Genomic DNA, 15,120 nt, shown 5'->3' with positions numbered 1-15,120 from the left:
CCGCACACACTGGCCCCAAAGGACAAAGGAGGCTCCGTCAGGAGCCCTGAGCGACAGCGGGACGGCTCGTGTTTAACCTCCAGTGTTTTCGGTGGCCTCTGTGGGCCTCCAGGGAGGCAGGGGGGCCCAAGCAGGGCAGGCTCAGCCTGGCAGGGTTGTGTCCTGATGTCAAGGAGCCACACCGAGGCCTGGGAGACCTCACCCTGTTTTCAGGCTGGGATGTGTCCCGGGCGGCCACACCATCATCCCTCCCAGGACTTCCCGGTATGCAGTGGCCCAAGTTTCTGTCACATTCTTGGGAGGGTGAGTCAGCCACAAGTTGTTGCTGATGGGTGTCAGGGTGACAAGAGCCGAGAGTGTGCTGGGAGCCCAAGACAGAAAGCTCCCTTGGGCAGGGGCTCCAGGTCCCAGCCTGAACGGGTTAATTATTAGTGGTCTTTGTCAGTGGAGGGGCGGATTTGGGGGTCCTCTCATGGCCGGGAAGCTGGGCAGCACCAGGAGGGGACTCGCAGGCAAAGGAAGCAGAAGTTCAGGTAGAAGAAATTAAACCAGAGCAGGAATCAGGGCTCCCACGCCCCAGGGGCCTCAAAACCAGAGGCCTCTAAATAGCGCCCCAGCCTCGGGGAGTAAGTGCGGCTGCAGCTCCCAGCCTCTCTGAGATCCCTGAGCACTCAGTCCCCCCACCCATCCCACTCAGGCCTGGCTCCCCGAGTTCCCCGGGCAGCCCCGGCTCACAGCTCTGTGCAAGTTCAGAACGGTGCTTTCTGGAAGTTACCAGAGAACTGGAGCTGCCTGCTCCCCAAATGCCGAACCTCCGTCGGGTGCCAGGTCCTGGACGAGTGTCCTATTTTGCAAAAAAAGCACAGGAACAGCTGTGGTTTCCTGCAGCTGTGGCATCTCTGCCTTTTGTGTGAACTGAGGCTCTGTTTGAAGGTCTCTCTGCTCAGAATTTGGGTGGACAGGCCCCACACCTGCCAGACAGCAGGAGTTAGGCGTGAGGTTTTTTGTTTTTCAGTTTTTTTTTCTTGTGGCAAAATACACGTAACAGAAAAGTCACCATCTCAGCCGTGTTTCAGTGTACAGGTCAGGGGCATTGTGTACGTCCACGGTGTTTGCAGCCGTCACCACCGACCTCCCCAGAACTTTATCACCCGAAACCGTTCACTTGGTTTTTGCTCTCGGTTTTTGCACCCCCCTGAGAGCCACGTCGTAGTCACGCAGGTTTCTGCCCGCAGTAATAATATGTTAATGTGTCTTGATTGTGCAAAAGCTCCATCCGAGCCGTGGCCCTTACGTGTTCTCCCGCCTCTAACCAACCCGCCCGCAGCACGGAGAGGTCCTGCCCCTGAAGATCGTCACCTACGCCGCCGTGTCCTTGTCGCTGGCCGCCCTGCTGGCGGCCTTCGTGCTCCTGGCGCTGGTGCAGACGCTCCGCTCCAACCTGCACGGCATCCACAAGAACCTCATCGGGGCGCTCTTCTTCTCCCAGCTGGTCTTCGTCATCGGGATCGCCCAGACAGAAAACCCGGTGAGTCCCGGCCCCTCCCCTCCCTCCACGGCCGCCCGTGTGGCCCCGTGGGCGCACACGCTGTCCGACCTTCCGCCGAGGCCGGAGGAGTCGTCCGGGCGGAGTGTCTGTTGCTGGTTCCGTCCGGCGGGTGCAGCTGGGAGTCGGGTGGGAAGTTGGGAACCCAGGCCAAGCCTGTGGGCTCACTGCTTTGTGCCTGGTGGGAATCTCCCTCCAAGGGCATCCTCGGGAGCCGGGGGCTCCATACGCCTCAACTCTTACTTTCCTGACCCAGGCGCTAGCGATTTCATCAGAAATTACATTTGTGAAACCCAAGAGTCCTGGGAGCTGTCACTTGAGCCTGAAGCTGCCCCTGTCGCGCAGCGTCTCCCAGGCCTGCACTTGCTGGGGAGTCATGGCCACGTTTTCTGTGAAAGCCCAGGTGTTTCCCCAGAGGGGGAGAGAGAAGTCTAGGACAGGCCCAGAACTCAGGGACGTGTTGGTGGCCGCGGGTCGGCAGGGTTGACGAGAGAAGGGAGCTTGAGACTCGTGGAGGAGAGGATGGGGTTACATACGGAGTGTCTTTTGCTCAAGCCATCCCAGGGCACGTGGGCTCCTGGGGTATCACGTGGGCTCGTGGGGTGTTATACAGGCTTCTGGAAGTTATCGTTAGGTGATTGGATTATATAGCCGATACGATGACCTCACAGAAAAAATCCGAACCAATCTACAGACGCGTTACAAGAAATAATTAAAGAGTTTAGCAAGGTGCGCGGCTATCAGAGGAGATCGATGTATATCATCAATTGCGTTCCTGCCCACCAGCCACCGTGTGTTTAAAATGTAACTTACGAAGGAGTGGCTGGAAACGACTGCAGCAGAGACCCCCAGAGGCTGAAGTAGTTTGGCTTTGAAGGAGGAGAGGATGAGGCTCTGGTTGAAGCCAGAGCGGGGGTGGGGTGGGGTTAGGGTTAAGCGAGAGGCGTCTGTAGGATGGGAGAGATCTGAGCCCTAGTGATTCCAGGGGGAGGAGGGAGAAGGGGTGGCTGGTGGCTGGGGCGAGGTCCCCGGGGGGGTGGGACAGGGATCGGCCCTGGAGGGGGAGACGGCGGCACGGCCAAGATCACTAGGGAGAGAAAAGCAGGAGGAAGGAGGGAGGTTTGTGGCTTGGTCCCCAGCTGGTTGCAAGTGGTTTTTCATTTTTACAAAAGGGGTTTTCAGAATACAAGGGTCACAGCGCGTTGATGGGGGTGAGGGCAGTATAGGCTCTGTGCACAAGGCTTTACATGCACCTTCTGGCTCGTTGAAACATCCCTGGGGCCCCGGGAGGTGGCAGCATCCCTGCTCACAGGTGAGGAACCCGGGGCCAGCAAGACTGAGTGACCTGGCCCAGGGCAGACAGTTCACTGTGTGTGTGTGTGAGTTCGTTGTTCATCGCTAGATGGTGACCCTGACGGCCCTGGGGAGATGTGAGGCCAGCTGACCACATCACATGTGCATATGTAGTGACTCCAGGAAGTTCCCAGGTTACTACTCTCACCTAATGCTGATCTCTCCACGGTGAGGGGTGTGCCCTTACTTTCTCAGTGGACTGTTCCAGCTGCCGCGTGCTGTTAGCTGACATTTCTTCATTCCTCACGCGGTGAGGACTATTGATCGTCACTGTATTAAATCTACCAAAGACCCAGACCCTAGAAGCACTCTCATCTCTGCCCAGACGCAGACTCGGATGGTGGTACAGGGGTGTCAGGTACCAGAATGGCCCCCTGGTGGCTGGTGGGGGAGCTGTGCCTGGCCAGAGAAGGGCTGAGCAGGACCGGCCATTCACCGTCCAGCGGGAGGAGCCGGGATCGGAAGGGGACAGGTCGGGGGTCTGGTCATCCAGAGCTTGACGGGCTGGCCAAGCAGCGCCATCCGTGTTTTGCAGGCAGCGTTGTTCCATGGAGAGCCGTGACAGGGTCTGCATTTTAGGAAGAGGACCCTGGCGACAGGGAAGATGGGTCGGAAGGGCAGAGATTGGAGGTCAGAGAGGCAGCCAGGATGGCGTCTTTCTAGGTCTGGTGGGTGGAGCGAGGCCAGGACAGCGGCAGGAGGAGAAGGACAGGAGTCGGGACCAGGTGGGCGCGGAGGGAGGGGAAGGAGGGGGACGTGAAGCCACGAGTCTCCATGAGGGGGGCCGCCAGGAGAGGTGGAAGCAGACAAGAGTGGCAGGTCTGGGTGAGGCTGGACACACCCATCCCCTGCGGGCTGAGGCGAGTGCAGAGCTGAGCTGGGGAGGCTGCCCGCACGTGAAGAGGACGCGTGTCTGTGGGAATGGACAGCCGGAGAGGGACGCGTGGAGTAGAGACACGGATGGCATTTCTGGCTCGCCGGCCAGGGCCCCTTGCAGCCTGGAGCTCTCCCTCCTCGGTTAGTGCAGGCAGGGGCCCCCTCCGGAGGCTGGCGCTAGGGAGAGAGGCGGGGCATCCAGGCAGACAGCCTTGAGAGGTTTGCGTGATGACCTTGGAGGCTCAGCAGTGTGGACACGGGGAGCCCCGGGCCTGGCCCGGGGGACGGACCGTGAGCGATTGTCGGGCTCCGAGGGCAGGTGGGGCGCTGGAGAGGCTGGGCCGCCCCTCTGCACCCGCCGGGCTCAGCGCCCCTCCCCTGCCTGCATGTCCTGGGGGGTAGGGGCTGTGTGACTCAGTGCAGAACCCTTCAAGGTGCCTCTGAGTGGTCTGAACAGAGGGACGGAGAGCCGGTGACAGGCCACTCCTTGCAACTAAATGCCGCGTGACAAATGCGCAGAGGCAGTCACTCACTGGTTTCAAGCACTGACTCATCGGCCGCCTGCAAGGAGAGCTTTGCAGCCTCCACGCGCTGGTGAGCAGGAAAAGAGAGGGAGGAGGAATGCCTTGCACATAATTCTGGGGCTTTGGCACCGCGCCTGGTTTTGATGGGTGCTCTGTAAACTCACAATCCCATCTCTGGGTGAGGTTTTTCATCTCCCAGATCACTGGCAGGTTGAAATGATTTATTGTGCCTTAGCGTTTGTTCTGTTTCTGGAAAAGGTGGTACCTTCGGTGCCGAAGTCTCTGCATGTACGGCCCCATTACATTTTAGAATGTCAATTTCCGACACTTTTTTTTTTTCCAAAGGTGGTTTTGTGGGTTTACTTTTCACATTATTTAAGGCAACACGCCAGCCTCCTCACCCTTCTTCCTTCTGCTGAGCCAACGGTGCTTTGCACAGGGGCGGCTGGGGCTTGGCGTGGGGTACCCCAGCCCCAGGCTCCCCCTCCGCGGCCAGGCTGACCGCTTTGCCCGTTGCTAAGTGCGGACCCCCGTTTCCTGTCCAGCATCTGAGGCAGAGGGCACGTCTGCTTGAGTTCCTGCTTTGTGCTGTATTGGGCAAATATTAATGCTAACATGGTTCCCTCCCGCATCTCCGGGGCTTTGTTTCTGGAGAGAACTCGGCCCGTCAAGGTGGTCTTAGCCGTAGGTGGCACTTGTGTTCCCAGCAAGCCTGGGCTCTGGGGCGCTCCCGTGGGTGCGCTGCCCTGGGACTGAGCGGAGGCCTCTGCACGAGTCAGGTGGTGGCCCTCTGTCTCCTACGCTCCTGTCTGTTGGGGTGTGGGTGTCGGCTCAGGCACTGAGAGCCGGGGAGGTCGGGCTGCCACGATAGCAGCCAGGATTGGACAGGATGTTTCAGGGTGTGGCCCCGCCGTGGGCGTGGCCAGGGTCTTTCTCCTCCCCCCTCCCCATGTCCTCTCTCTCCTCCCCTGCCAGTCCAGCTTCCTGGGACCTGGAGGGGATCCTGCCCGCATCTCCTAGCAGGTGGACCTCGGGAATCCTGGACGGGCAGCCAGCCCCTCTCAGGAGGACCCGGTGAGGCTGCTCTGGGCCAAGGTGGAGGTCTTGAAGTTCCATCCCGGAGCACTTGGGACTGGATTTGCACTGACGGCCTCAGGCTGGAAGTCCAGGGTCCCACAGTGTCCCCAGCCCTCCACCACCGCCTTCCTCATGTTCTCGCACCACCTTCGGTGTCCAGGGACTCAGGGCTGGGTCACCAAGGCCCCCAGAGGCCGGGAAGCTGACCCTCAACTGCCCTGTGGAGGTTGACTTTCACTCCCTGGCACTCAGCCACTGGCCAGACACACAGACCCACGGGGACAGAAACAGAACAAACGCTCTCATCCCTGTTTTCTTCCGCGGAAGGTAGAGGCTCCGTTAAATCAGCGCAGGTGCGATGACCTTGTTTTCATATGAGGGCGAGGTCACGAGGCCCGAGGCTCCTCCCTCCCGCTGGCCGCATCCACTGGACCTCGGAGACCCGCACGAGGGCTGGGGTGGTGGGTGAAGGCCACGGTCACGGTCTGGGGCCACAGCCTGAGCAGCCTGCCTCCATGATATTCTTTTTCCAACTTTAAATGAAATGCCAACATTTAAAACTTTGGAGCCGTGACCTGAAAATACAAATTTCTGGCCTCTAGTGAAAACACGAGAGGCTCGGCCAGCCTGTCGGCCCTGGGTTATGCTCACGCCTGGCGCCAATCCAGGTTGGGGGGTCCCCAGGGCCCCCAGGTGCCTCACTCCGTGTCCTCTGTTCCACGTCAGGAGCCTGGGACGCTTGGGACTGTTGACACTCAGCCGCTCCTGGTGGAATCAAATAGGGAAAAACAACGGACTCGATGTCCTTTTTCAGACCTGCGTGCCCTCACGTTTGCAAAGTGGCCCAACTGGGTGTCTCCCCCACCCCTATCTCCATGCCATCTGGCCCTCAGTCCGCGGTGCAGGGCCCGTGGGCCGGCGGGCTGCGCTGAGCGGCTGCCTCTCCCCGCAGTTCCTGTGCACGGTGATTGCCATTCTCCTGCACTACATGTACATGAGCACCTTCGCCTGGACCTTCGTGGAGAGCCTGCACATCTACCGCATGCTGACCGAGGTGCGCAACATCGACGCCGGGCCCATGAGGTTCTACTACGTCGTGGGCTGGGGCATCCCGGCCATTGTCACAGGTGAGGATGCGCAGAGCAGCCCTGCCAGGGGGCCCGGGCTGGGGACCGACCACCACTCGGAGGACCCGCATGGCACTGCTGGTGCAGAAAGCCACATCAGATAAACCAGCGCCCCCGGGTGCAGGTGGGGGAGCTCTCTGGCCTCCTCTTGGGCACTCGGCAGAGGAGGGGCACCTGCACCCACATCTGCTCGCACGAGTGTCATCAGTGAGGGATGCGTCTCCTGTCAGGTGTGAGCTCCTTGAGACCTGGGCCCAGGCCTGCTCAGGGTTTGCCTGTGGCATCTAACAGACAAACACTCTTGTCTGCCCGCTTTGTGGATAGATGGCTGAATGATGGATAGGTGAGTGGATGGATGCAGAGATGGGTGGATGGGTGGGTGGACAGGTGGGTAGGTAGGTAGATGGTTGGACGGAGGGATAAATAGATGGATGGTAGATGGATGAATGGACGGATGGTGGATGGGTGGGTAGCTGGGTGGGTGGATGGATCGATGGATGAAAGAATGAGTTAATGAATGAACAGACAGCAGCACTTCTCAGCACACTTTTCACTAAATATGAGGTCAGATTTGCTTCCTGTGGGGGAAGATCCCCTCTTGCATTCACAAAGGGCGAGCGGCACCCTCTCCTCAGCAGTCCCTGGGTTCCAGGGATCCAGACATGAAGTCCGAGGCTAGAGGCAGTGCTGCCCCAGGGCTCTGCCCAGCAGCCACCCTGGTTTCCATGGTAGCATCACCAACTGGTCTCCTGAAGCCACTCTGCTCCCACCCAGACAGTCTGGGCACCGGGCTGTCCCGTTGTGACTCCTCTCCCTGGGCTCCAAGGGGCCCTGAATGACCGTTGTCACCTCCATCCAGGGCTGCTGGGGGGGGGCAGTGGGAGCCTCCCTCACCGGCAGCCACCTCCTCTCGACCCAAAGACTGAACACAGCAGACACACTACATCGCGTGTTTCCATTGCTGTTTCCGGTCAGCTTGTGAGAAAGGTGCTAATTCAGGTGGTTTCTGAGCCCCAAAGACCAGGAAGAATGAGGGCTGGGAGCAGCTGGTTTCGGGGGTCCCCCCAGTGCCCATCTACTAACCCCCTGAAGCAAGGACCTGGTCGTGCTTGGACACTCAGGACACTCATCTTTAATTTCATCTTCAGTCTGCCCAGAGCCTCTATTGTTATTTGGTTATTTTTTTTTTAATGAGCAAGTTAATCTCAGAAACCAGGACATCGGATTTTATTTACATCAAATTCTATGAAGAGAAACGAGGAAGTCAGATCAGGATCATTTGCCAATTTGCTTATTTTACAAAAGGAAGAGTTAAAGTTTGCTGTCTGCTTTTCTGTGCCCCAGTAAACTCAGAGTGTGGTTCCTGGTCTATACTGTACCCCGTTCCATCTCCACCTGTGTGGTCACCTCGGGCAGCCCCTCCCGACGGGGCTGGATGGAGCAGAGCGTCTCCACGGGACCCTGCGTGGGGACAGCCCTTGTCTCAGATGTGGGGCCTGACCCAGCCGGGCCTTTGGGATCCAGGGGGCACGGGGGATGGGGGCCTGAGGCCACCTCCCCATGTGCTTTCCTTAACCCCCACCAAGTCTCAGTTGCCCGAGAACGTGGGAGCATTCGCACGCTCCTTCATTCGTTCATTCAGGGCGGGCCTCTTCTGTGCCGGGCTCCGTTCTAGGCCCAGGATCAGAGCATGAGTGAGAATGGCAAAGCCTGTGTCTTCTGGGAGTCGTCCCTCCAGGGAAGACGGGCATTAAGTGATGGTGAACGTAACTCTAGGCTCATCCACAGACCCTGCACTGAGGGGTGGGCTCAGAGCCAGTGGGGCGGGGGAGACCTGCTCTCATCTGGGGGTGTGGGGGGCAGGCCAGGAAGGCTTCCTGGAGGAAGCACTCTTTACACTGGAGGGCTCGCAGGAACCAGGCTGCTGTGCTGTGGGGTGTGCCTTAAGAGCCCCACATGTGCAAGACCTGAGTGGAGGAAGGCTGGTTGGGGACTGACCTGAGGCTGGGCTGGGGCAGAGTGGGGGGGTGCCACGTGGTCTGGAGTGTGGCCGAGGCCACGCCACGAAGGGCCTAGAAGGCTGCGGAAATACCCGTGTCCATCTCCTGAGGGCAGTGGGAAGCCATTGCAGGGTTTTGAGCAGTCGGTGGGGATCTTTTAGGGCTTGAGCAAGGGAGTGTGGCCTGTGGAACAGTCCGGGCCAGGTCCGGAGAGGCCACGGCGCGGAGCGGGCTGCTCCTTTGTCCTAAGCAAGGTCTGTGTTGGAGAAGCCACTCCAGACTTCACCTTGACGGTTCTGTAAGGGCACATCCTGCTCTAGCTTGTGACATGGTTAGAAACCATGGCTGTGGCTTAGATAACATAGGAAACTCCTCATTTGCCTAGCACCTTGGAGTGGTGAGCTGTTCCTGGGGTGTGTGCATATATGTGTGTGTGTGGCGTGTGTGCCCTGTGCACGCACATGCGTGTGGCGTGTGCGGCATGTGCCTGCCCTCAGGTCCTTGCACCTGTGGGCCATGGCTGTGTCCTGGCTTCTATGTGGCCCAGCCAGCAGGGCATCCCCATCGTGTTTTGTGGCTGGTCCTGGCGGGTCCCATCACCTCCGTCTTCTGTCTCTCTCCCACCTCCGTCAGCAGCCCCGGCCCAGGTGGGCTCCCCACCTCTGGGGTGAATCCGCGAGCAGGTCGTGGCCATGGTGGGCCTGTGACCAGCACTGAGAGGGCCTTTGCTGGGAGGGGACCTGGGCCTTTGTCATTTCCCGGCTGTTTATCTCGGGTTCCCCGCCCTTCCCTCCGAGCGCGATGCCGGGGGCCCCGGGTCCTGCCTGGGGTCTGGGAACACCCCGCTGTAGCCACCCCCCCATCGGGGTGGCCCTCACTCTTCTCCTCCCTGTTGTCCAGGACTTGCGGTGGGCCTGGACCCCCAGGGCTACGGAAACCCGGACTTCTGCTGGCTGTCCCTTCGTGACACCCTGATCTGGAGCTTTGCGGGGCCCATCGGAACCGTGATAGTCGTGAGTGCTGGGGGTTTCTCAGAACCGCTGATTATCAGGGACGTGGGAGGCCGGGTGCCCCTTGGGTACGCTGGCCTGAAGGGTGTTTGGGGCCGATGGGTTACCAGCTCCGCTGAGCATCTGGGCGGACAGGAAGGGCTGACCTCATGGTGATAAAGCCTTGTCCTCAGACCCGTGGATGCTGGGATTTGGTCCAGGTCCGCGTCCACTGTGACGCTGGTCAGCATCCACCTCCAGCGGGCTCCTGGGCTCTGAGGCCTCATCCCGGGGGCACCTCCCGAGATGTGGGCTGAAGACCCTCAGAAGCCTTTGGCTTTTGAAGGTCTCTAGTGACAGTACAATGGAGCGGCCACTGGACTTCGGGTTTCTCTGTTTGGTTTGTTTTCAGGTCAACACAGTCATTTTTGTCCTGTCTGCAAAGGTTTCCTGCCAAAGGAAGCGCCATTATTATGAGAGAAAACGGGTCGTGTAAGTTGTTGCTAAACCCGGCCAGTGCGTGGGACCTGACGTGGAGCCAGCCCCACCCGAGACCCCTGCCTGTCTGGTTTACACACCAGGCAGAGCCCCATGAAAGTGCCCGTCACCGAGCCGGTCAGCTGCTGGCTTTCCGGGCCGGTCCAGGGCGTCATGGCAGCCACGTCAGTGGGGAATCAACAGGCCGCAGTGGGGAGAGGCCAGCCGTGTCTGGACGTGTCTGGGCTGTGCCGAGCGGAGTCTGGATCTCTCGGGGGAGAGCTGGACATCGTGGAGGAAAGCGAGAGAGGCTGACCACAGGGGGACTGGGGCAGGTGGCCGGCCGGGGTGGCAGCCTGGACCAGGGAGGGAGAGATGTTTAGGATGTAGGACCCACGGGGTTTGTGGCGGAGTCACTGAGGGGAGAGGGGGTAGCAGTGACGCCTGGGTGTCCTCGCCTGGACCGGCAGGAGGAGGGGGATGGTGACAGCCGGGCGGGGGAGGTGCCAGGGTGCCTGGACACTCCCTGGAGTCAGACAGGGTGGGGGTGGGGGTGGAACTTTCTGGGTTGGTGGTGACAGTGATGCTGGTACCACAGGAGTGGAGGAGCTCGCCCAGCGAGAGGGTGCAGCGCAGGGAAATGGGGCCCAGCGGAGAGGGAGCCTCCCATGTTTTCAGGTTGGGAGAGAGCAGGGGACCCACAGAAAAGCCTTGCGGGAGGCAGGCAGGGCAGCTTCGGGAGAGCTCAGCACGAGTCCAGGAGCCACGAGAGGGTCAGGGGAGGGGAGGACCAGGGTGTCCACCGGGCTGGGTGGCCCGAGCTGGGGGGCCAGGGAAGGGAGGATGTGTGAGGAGGGGCTGAGGGGTCGCAGAAGGTGCCGGTCCACCCGGCCCACGGGAGAGCAGAGTCTGAAAAGGCCACGGAGGAGCAGAGACCGCGGGCAGGGGACGCGGGGTCGGGGTCCAGCCTGCTCCACCGTCCTCCGCTTCCTCCCCGCCCCAGACCTACCTTTCCCAGCCCTTGCCTCACGTTAGCACACGCAGTTCCCTCCAGCACCCCACGACCCCACCAGGGATGCACGTCACCGTCCGTTCCCCTTCGGCTGTGGAGACCGAGGCAGAGAGCAGGAAGCCCTTGCTTCCAGGAGCCTGCACGGCGGGCCTGACGCCTTCTCGCCACGCACCTCCTCCGGGTCCACGTACCTTCCGGGCCGTGCACCAGGCTTCCCGGAGTCGCTGTGGGTGCAGCCCGTGTACCAGCCTTGGCTCCTAGTTTCCTATTTACCTGTTTGCTTTTTAACTGCTCCCCACTAAGTTGTCTTTTCTCCTGTGTGAGCCAGGGCCTCCCTCATGGTAGATGCTTCGGAAGGGTGTGGGAAGGAAAGAGGGTGGGGGATGGACGCTGCAGCCGCGCCCCTGTCCCGCCCCCGCAGCTCCCTTGTGAGGACGGCCTTCTTCCTGCTGCTGCTCATTAGCGCCACCTGGCTTCTGGGGCTGCTGGCCGTGAACAGCGACGCGCTCACCTTCCGCTACCTCTTTGCCGTCTTCGGCTGCTTACAGGTGGGCGGTTGTCAGAGCGACCTGGCGGGGCCCAGGGGTCACCTGTCTGAAATGCTCCAACCCCGAGTGGCCCCGAGAGGGTCCCCGGGGAGATCCTTGACCTGGCGTCCGGGCTGTGTTCTCGCTCTCTGGACACACGGGGCTGCACCGTGGCTGTCCTTCCGGTGTCGGCGCAGTTTGTTAGGGGTTATGGTGAAGCCTCGTGGTCCTGCCACCGAAAAAAGGCGCCTGTTGCTCCAAAGGCAGCTCTGACCCGAGCCCTCCCAGGGACCCCCATTCCATGGCCTCCTGTGTGTGTCAGGACGTATCCTCTGCTCACCCCTCCCCGGCCAGCATAAAGCCCACTGTGTCCCCAGGAGGGTGCTGGCCACTTACTGTCCACACCGTGGACCCTGATTAATGATGCAACTTTGGGGACCCAGATGGCCCGGGGGCTGGGGCCTGGGAGGGGGTCCTCCAGGCACCGGGCATGCGGGCTGCCCTGACCAGGCCCCCGACCTGGGGAAATTGGAAGCCCCCGGGGCAGGGAGGCCGGGTGTGGGCCATGGTGGGCATCTGCGGCCGCGGCGGCCCTGGGCACCGTCAGCACCACGTGGCTGAGCTATGCTCCGTGCATCCTCCGGGCAGGCAGGTGGGCGGTGAGGCAGCGGCAGGGCCCTGGCTTCTCTACGGGGGCCAAGCCCGGCGCTGACCTGCCCCCTCCTCTGCAGGGCCTCGCCGTCCTCTTGCTCCACTGCGTGTTCAACAGAGAGGTCCGGAAACACCTGAAGGGTGTGCTCGCCGGGAAGAAGCCGTACCCAGACGACTCAGCCACCACAAGGGCCACCCTGCTGACGGTAGGAGGCTCCCGGGGACGCCAGGGCCTGGACCAGCATCAGACACAGCCCCTTGGTCTCGCGTCCCCCACAAAAGGGGGCATCACAGATCTGTCCCCGGAGCGTGGCATCCAGCCTTCCCTGCAGCCCCGGGAGCGAGCCAAGCTGACGGGGTGGGGTCTGTCCCGCTCACAGCCTTTCTTCCCCACCCCCCCGCGGCCAGCGGGGATTCTGTCTAGAAGCAGCGCCAGTGGGAGCTGCCACCGGGCCGCTGTGCCGTTCCCGGCAGGGGCACGGTCAGGGTGCTGCACGGGGGCTTGTGGTGGGGACCGAGCCACCCTCTGCGCCCTGGTGGCCTCTGCTCGGCCGATAACCAGCCCCCTTCCCCCAGCGCTCCCTCAACTGCAACAACACGTACGGCGAGGAGCCCGACGTGTTCCGCACAGCCCTGGGCGAGTCCACCGCCTCGCTGGAGAGCACCATCAGGTCAGGCCGGGCTGGCGCCCCTGCTGTGGCCGTTGGGGGGAAGCTCTCTGAGCAAACGTGGGCTTTGCCGCCTCCGCCCCAAGCTATGTGCCCTGCTGTTTGAGTCCACGTGTGTTTACCCGTGTGCTCTGGGAGTCTCGTGGCAGAGAACCTTCCAGAGCCCGGTGTGGCTGCCCTGGCACACGCAGAAGGCGCTGGGTGATGGCGGGGGGCTGGTCATGCGTCCCCCAGAGCAACAATGCTGAGCCCACCCACCTCTACTCTCTCCAGGGACAAAGGAGGCCAGAAGCTCAGCGTGTCCTCTGGGCCGGTGCGGGGTGGCCATGGGGAGCCAGACGCGTCCTTTGTACCCAGGAGCACCAAGAAGCCCCACGGTACGTGTCCTCTGGGGCGCGGTCTCCCGTCAGCCTGCGCGTCTCCCTCCCGCGGGTCGTGGCGAGAGCTTCCTGCTGGCTCTCGGCTGCCCCGTGGGCCCCTCGGTCACCGCAGAACGTACAGCCTTGAAGAGGTGGCCACCGCACACTGGGAGGGTCAGCGGGCACCCAGTGCCCTCCCGTGCCCGGGCCCAGGTGGCTCCAGTCTGCAGGAAGCACCCCGCCCCCCGCCTGAGCCCTGTCCCTCCCGCCCGCTCCGCAGGCCACGACTCGGACTCGGACAGCGAGCTGTCCCTGGATGAGCAGAGCAGCTCTTACGCTTCCTCACGCTCCTCCGACAGCGAGGACGACGGGGTCGCGGCTGAGGACAGATGGGACCCGGCGCAGGGCCCCGTGCACAGCACCCCCAAAGGTGAGTGAGCCCACTGGCTGCAGAGCGGCCCTCAGCCGTGGCCGCCTGCCCCTGGGACGGGGCTGCGGTGGCAGGAAGGACAGCCCCCTGCTCACCGTCCGCAGAGCACAGGTGAGGTCTCGGGGGTCTCTGTGGGACCCTCACGGCCAGGACTCCGCGAAGCTGACCCCACTGCTGCAGGGAGCACGACGCTCCCGGGTGTGGGGATGCGGCGGGGGTGGGGGGGCTTGAGGCTGGGATCCCATCCCAGGACCTTCCCTCTCAGCCTCGGTGTCCCCACCTGGACGGCACGGCCCTGCCAGGCCTGCGGGTCGGGGACCGTGGGTCAGCGCCGCTCGGGACACGCTCCCGCTGAGCGGAGCAGGCAGCCGCCCTGCATGTTGAGGGTACGTCTTGTGCCTCAGTGGACTCTGTGGCCAACCATGTCCCAGCCGGCTGGCCTGATGAGAGCCTGGCCGGGAGCGACAGTGAGGGGCCGGGCGAGCAGCCCCGCCTGAAGGTGGAGACCAAGGTCAGCGTGGAGCTGCACCTGGACGAGCAGGGCAACCACTGCAGCGAGCGCATCCCGGCCCGGGAGAGTGGGGGCCCCAGGCCCGCGGCCGCACCGCCCAGCCAGCCCCCAGAGCAGAGAAAAGGTGCCGAGGGCCCACTGTCCCTGGAGCTGGGGGCTGGGAAGTCCCTGGTCCTGGGGGAGGCAGGCCCAGGCACGGGGTTTGGGGGTGGGGTCCGTGGGGCACGGGGGTGGCGCCCGGCGGGGCAGGGGTGAGACCCGAGGGGGAGAGGAGTGGCCGAGAGCTCAGCTCTGCATGACGGTCTCTCCCCGAGTCCACTGCATCCAGCAGAGGCAGCCTGATCGTGACCTTCTCGATTCCCCCGACCCCCCAACCCCCCCACCCCAGGCATCTTGAAAAACAAAGTCACCTACCCGCCGCCACTGACGGAGAAGATGCTGAAGTCGCGGCTGCGAGAGAAGTTGGCTGAGCGTGAGCAGAGCCCCGCGTCCTCACGGCCGTCCTCCCTGGCCTCCAGCGACGGCGTCCGCGCCCCCGACGGCGCCATCCCCGCCAAGACGCTGCACCGGGAGCCAGGACGCGAGCACCTCAACGGGGTGGCCATGAACGTGCGGGCCGGGAGCGCCCAGGCCCACGGCTCCGGCTCCGAGTGAGTAGCCTGGGCTGTGGCGGGAGGGACGGCGGGGGTGGCCCCCGGCCAACCTCCCCGTGGTCCCCCGTCTGGAGGACGGGCCCCAAGCACAGAGGCGTGCCCAGGCAGAGGCCCGGGGGCTGTGGTGGGCTTCCACCCAGGAGAGGGCCTCTGCTCGGGATCAGGAGGCCAGAGGTACAGCAGACGCCTGTCAAGGCCCTGTGTCCCGTCGAGCCCTGAAGCTCTAGGACTCGAGACCATGTGGGACCAGACGTTTTATGAGCAGTTTCTTTGGCCCAGGGCCATTACTGCCCCATTTTGTGGTTGAGGAGACTGAGGCTGGGGCGGGGTGGGGGGGGGG

At 62.4% G+C, this 15,120-nt stretch overlaps 1 protein-coding gene across 5 annotated transcripts in view; it reads left to right on the top strand.

The window, feature by feature from the left end:
- The window catches only part of CELSR1 (cadherin EGF LAG seven-pass G-type receptor 1), a 159,744-nt gene that overhangs the window by 130,543 nt on the left and 14,081 nt on the right, over window positions 1-15,120 (top strand). For 4 of the 5 annotated variants that reach the window (XR_016395084.1, XM_089921461.1, XM_022596790.3 and 1 more), the window contains 11 exons: window positions 1,328-1,528; window positions 6,329-6,503; window positions 9,404-9,516; window positions 9,905-9,984; window positions 11,403-11,529; window positions 12,240-12,365; window positions 12,736-12,830; window positions 13,101-13,204; window positions 13,467-13,616; window positions 14,021-14,251; window positions 14,516-14,777. Coding sequence is in view for 3 of the 5 variants with exons in the window: in XM_089921461.1 (XP_089777587.1) it covers window positions 1,328-1,528; window positions 6,329-6,503; window positions 9,404-9,516; window positions 9,905-9,984; window positions 11,403-11,529; window positions 12,240-12,365; window positions 12,736-12,830; window positions 13,101-13,204; window positions 13,467-13,616; window positions 14,021-14,251; window positions 14,516-14,777 (1,664 nt within the window). In the remaining 2 variants the exon portion in view is untranslated. Of the gene's footprint in view, window positions 1-1,327; window positions 1,529-6,328; window positions 6,504-9,403; window positions 9,517-9,904; window positions 9,985-11,402; window positions 11,530-12,239; window positions 12,366-12,735; window positions 12,831-13,100; window positions 13,205-13,466; window positions 13,617-14,020; window positions 14,252-14,515; window positions 14,778-15,120 lie in introns of those variants that run through there. The other variant, XR_016395085.1, reaches the window with a different exon arrangement.

Source organism: Delphinapterus leucas, chromosome 11, assembly GCF_059928025.1.
Source record: "Delphinapterus leucas isolate spDelLeu-1000000601 "Yukka" chromosome 11, BTC_Dleu_Yukka2, whole genome shotgun sequence".
Lineage (NCBI taxonomy): Eukaryota > Metazoa > Chordata > Mammalia > Artiodactyla > Monodontidae > Delphinapterus > Delphinapterus leucas.
The sequence above is the reverse complement of the archived record's forward strand: the minus strand, read 5'-3'. Positions and strand labels throughout refer to the sequence as shown.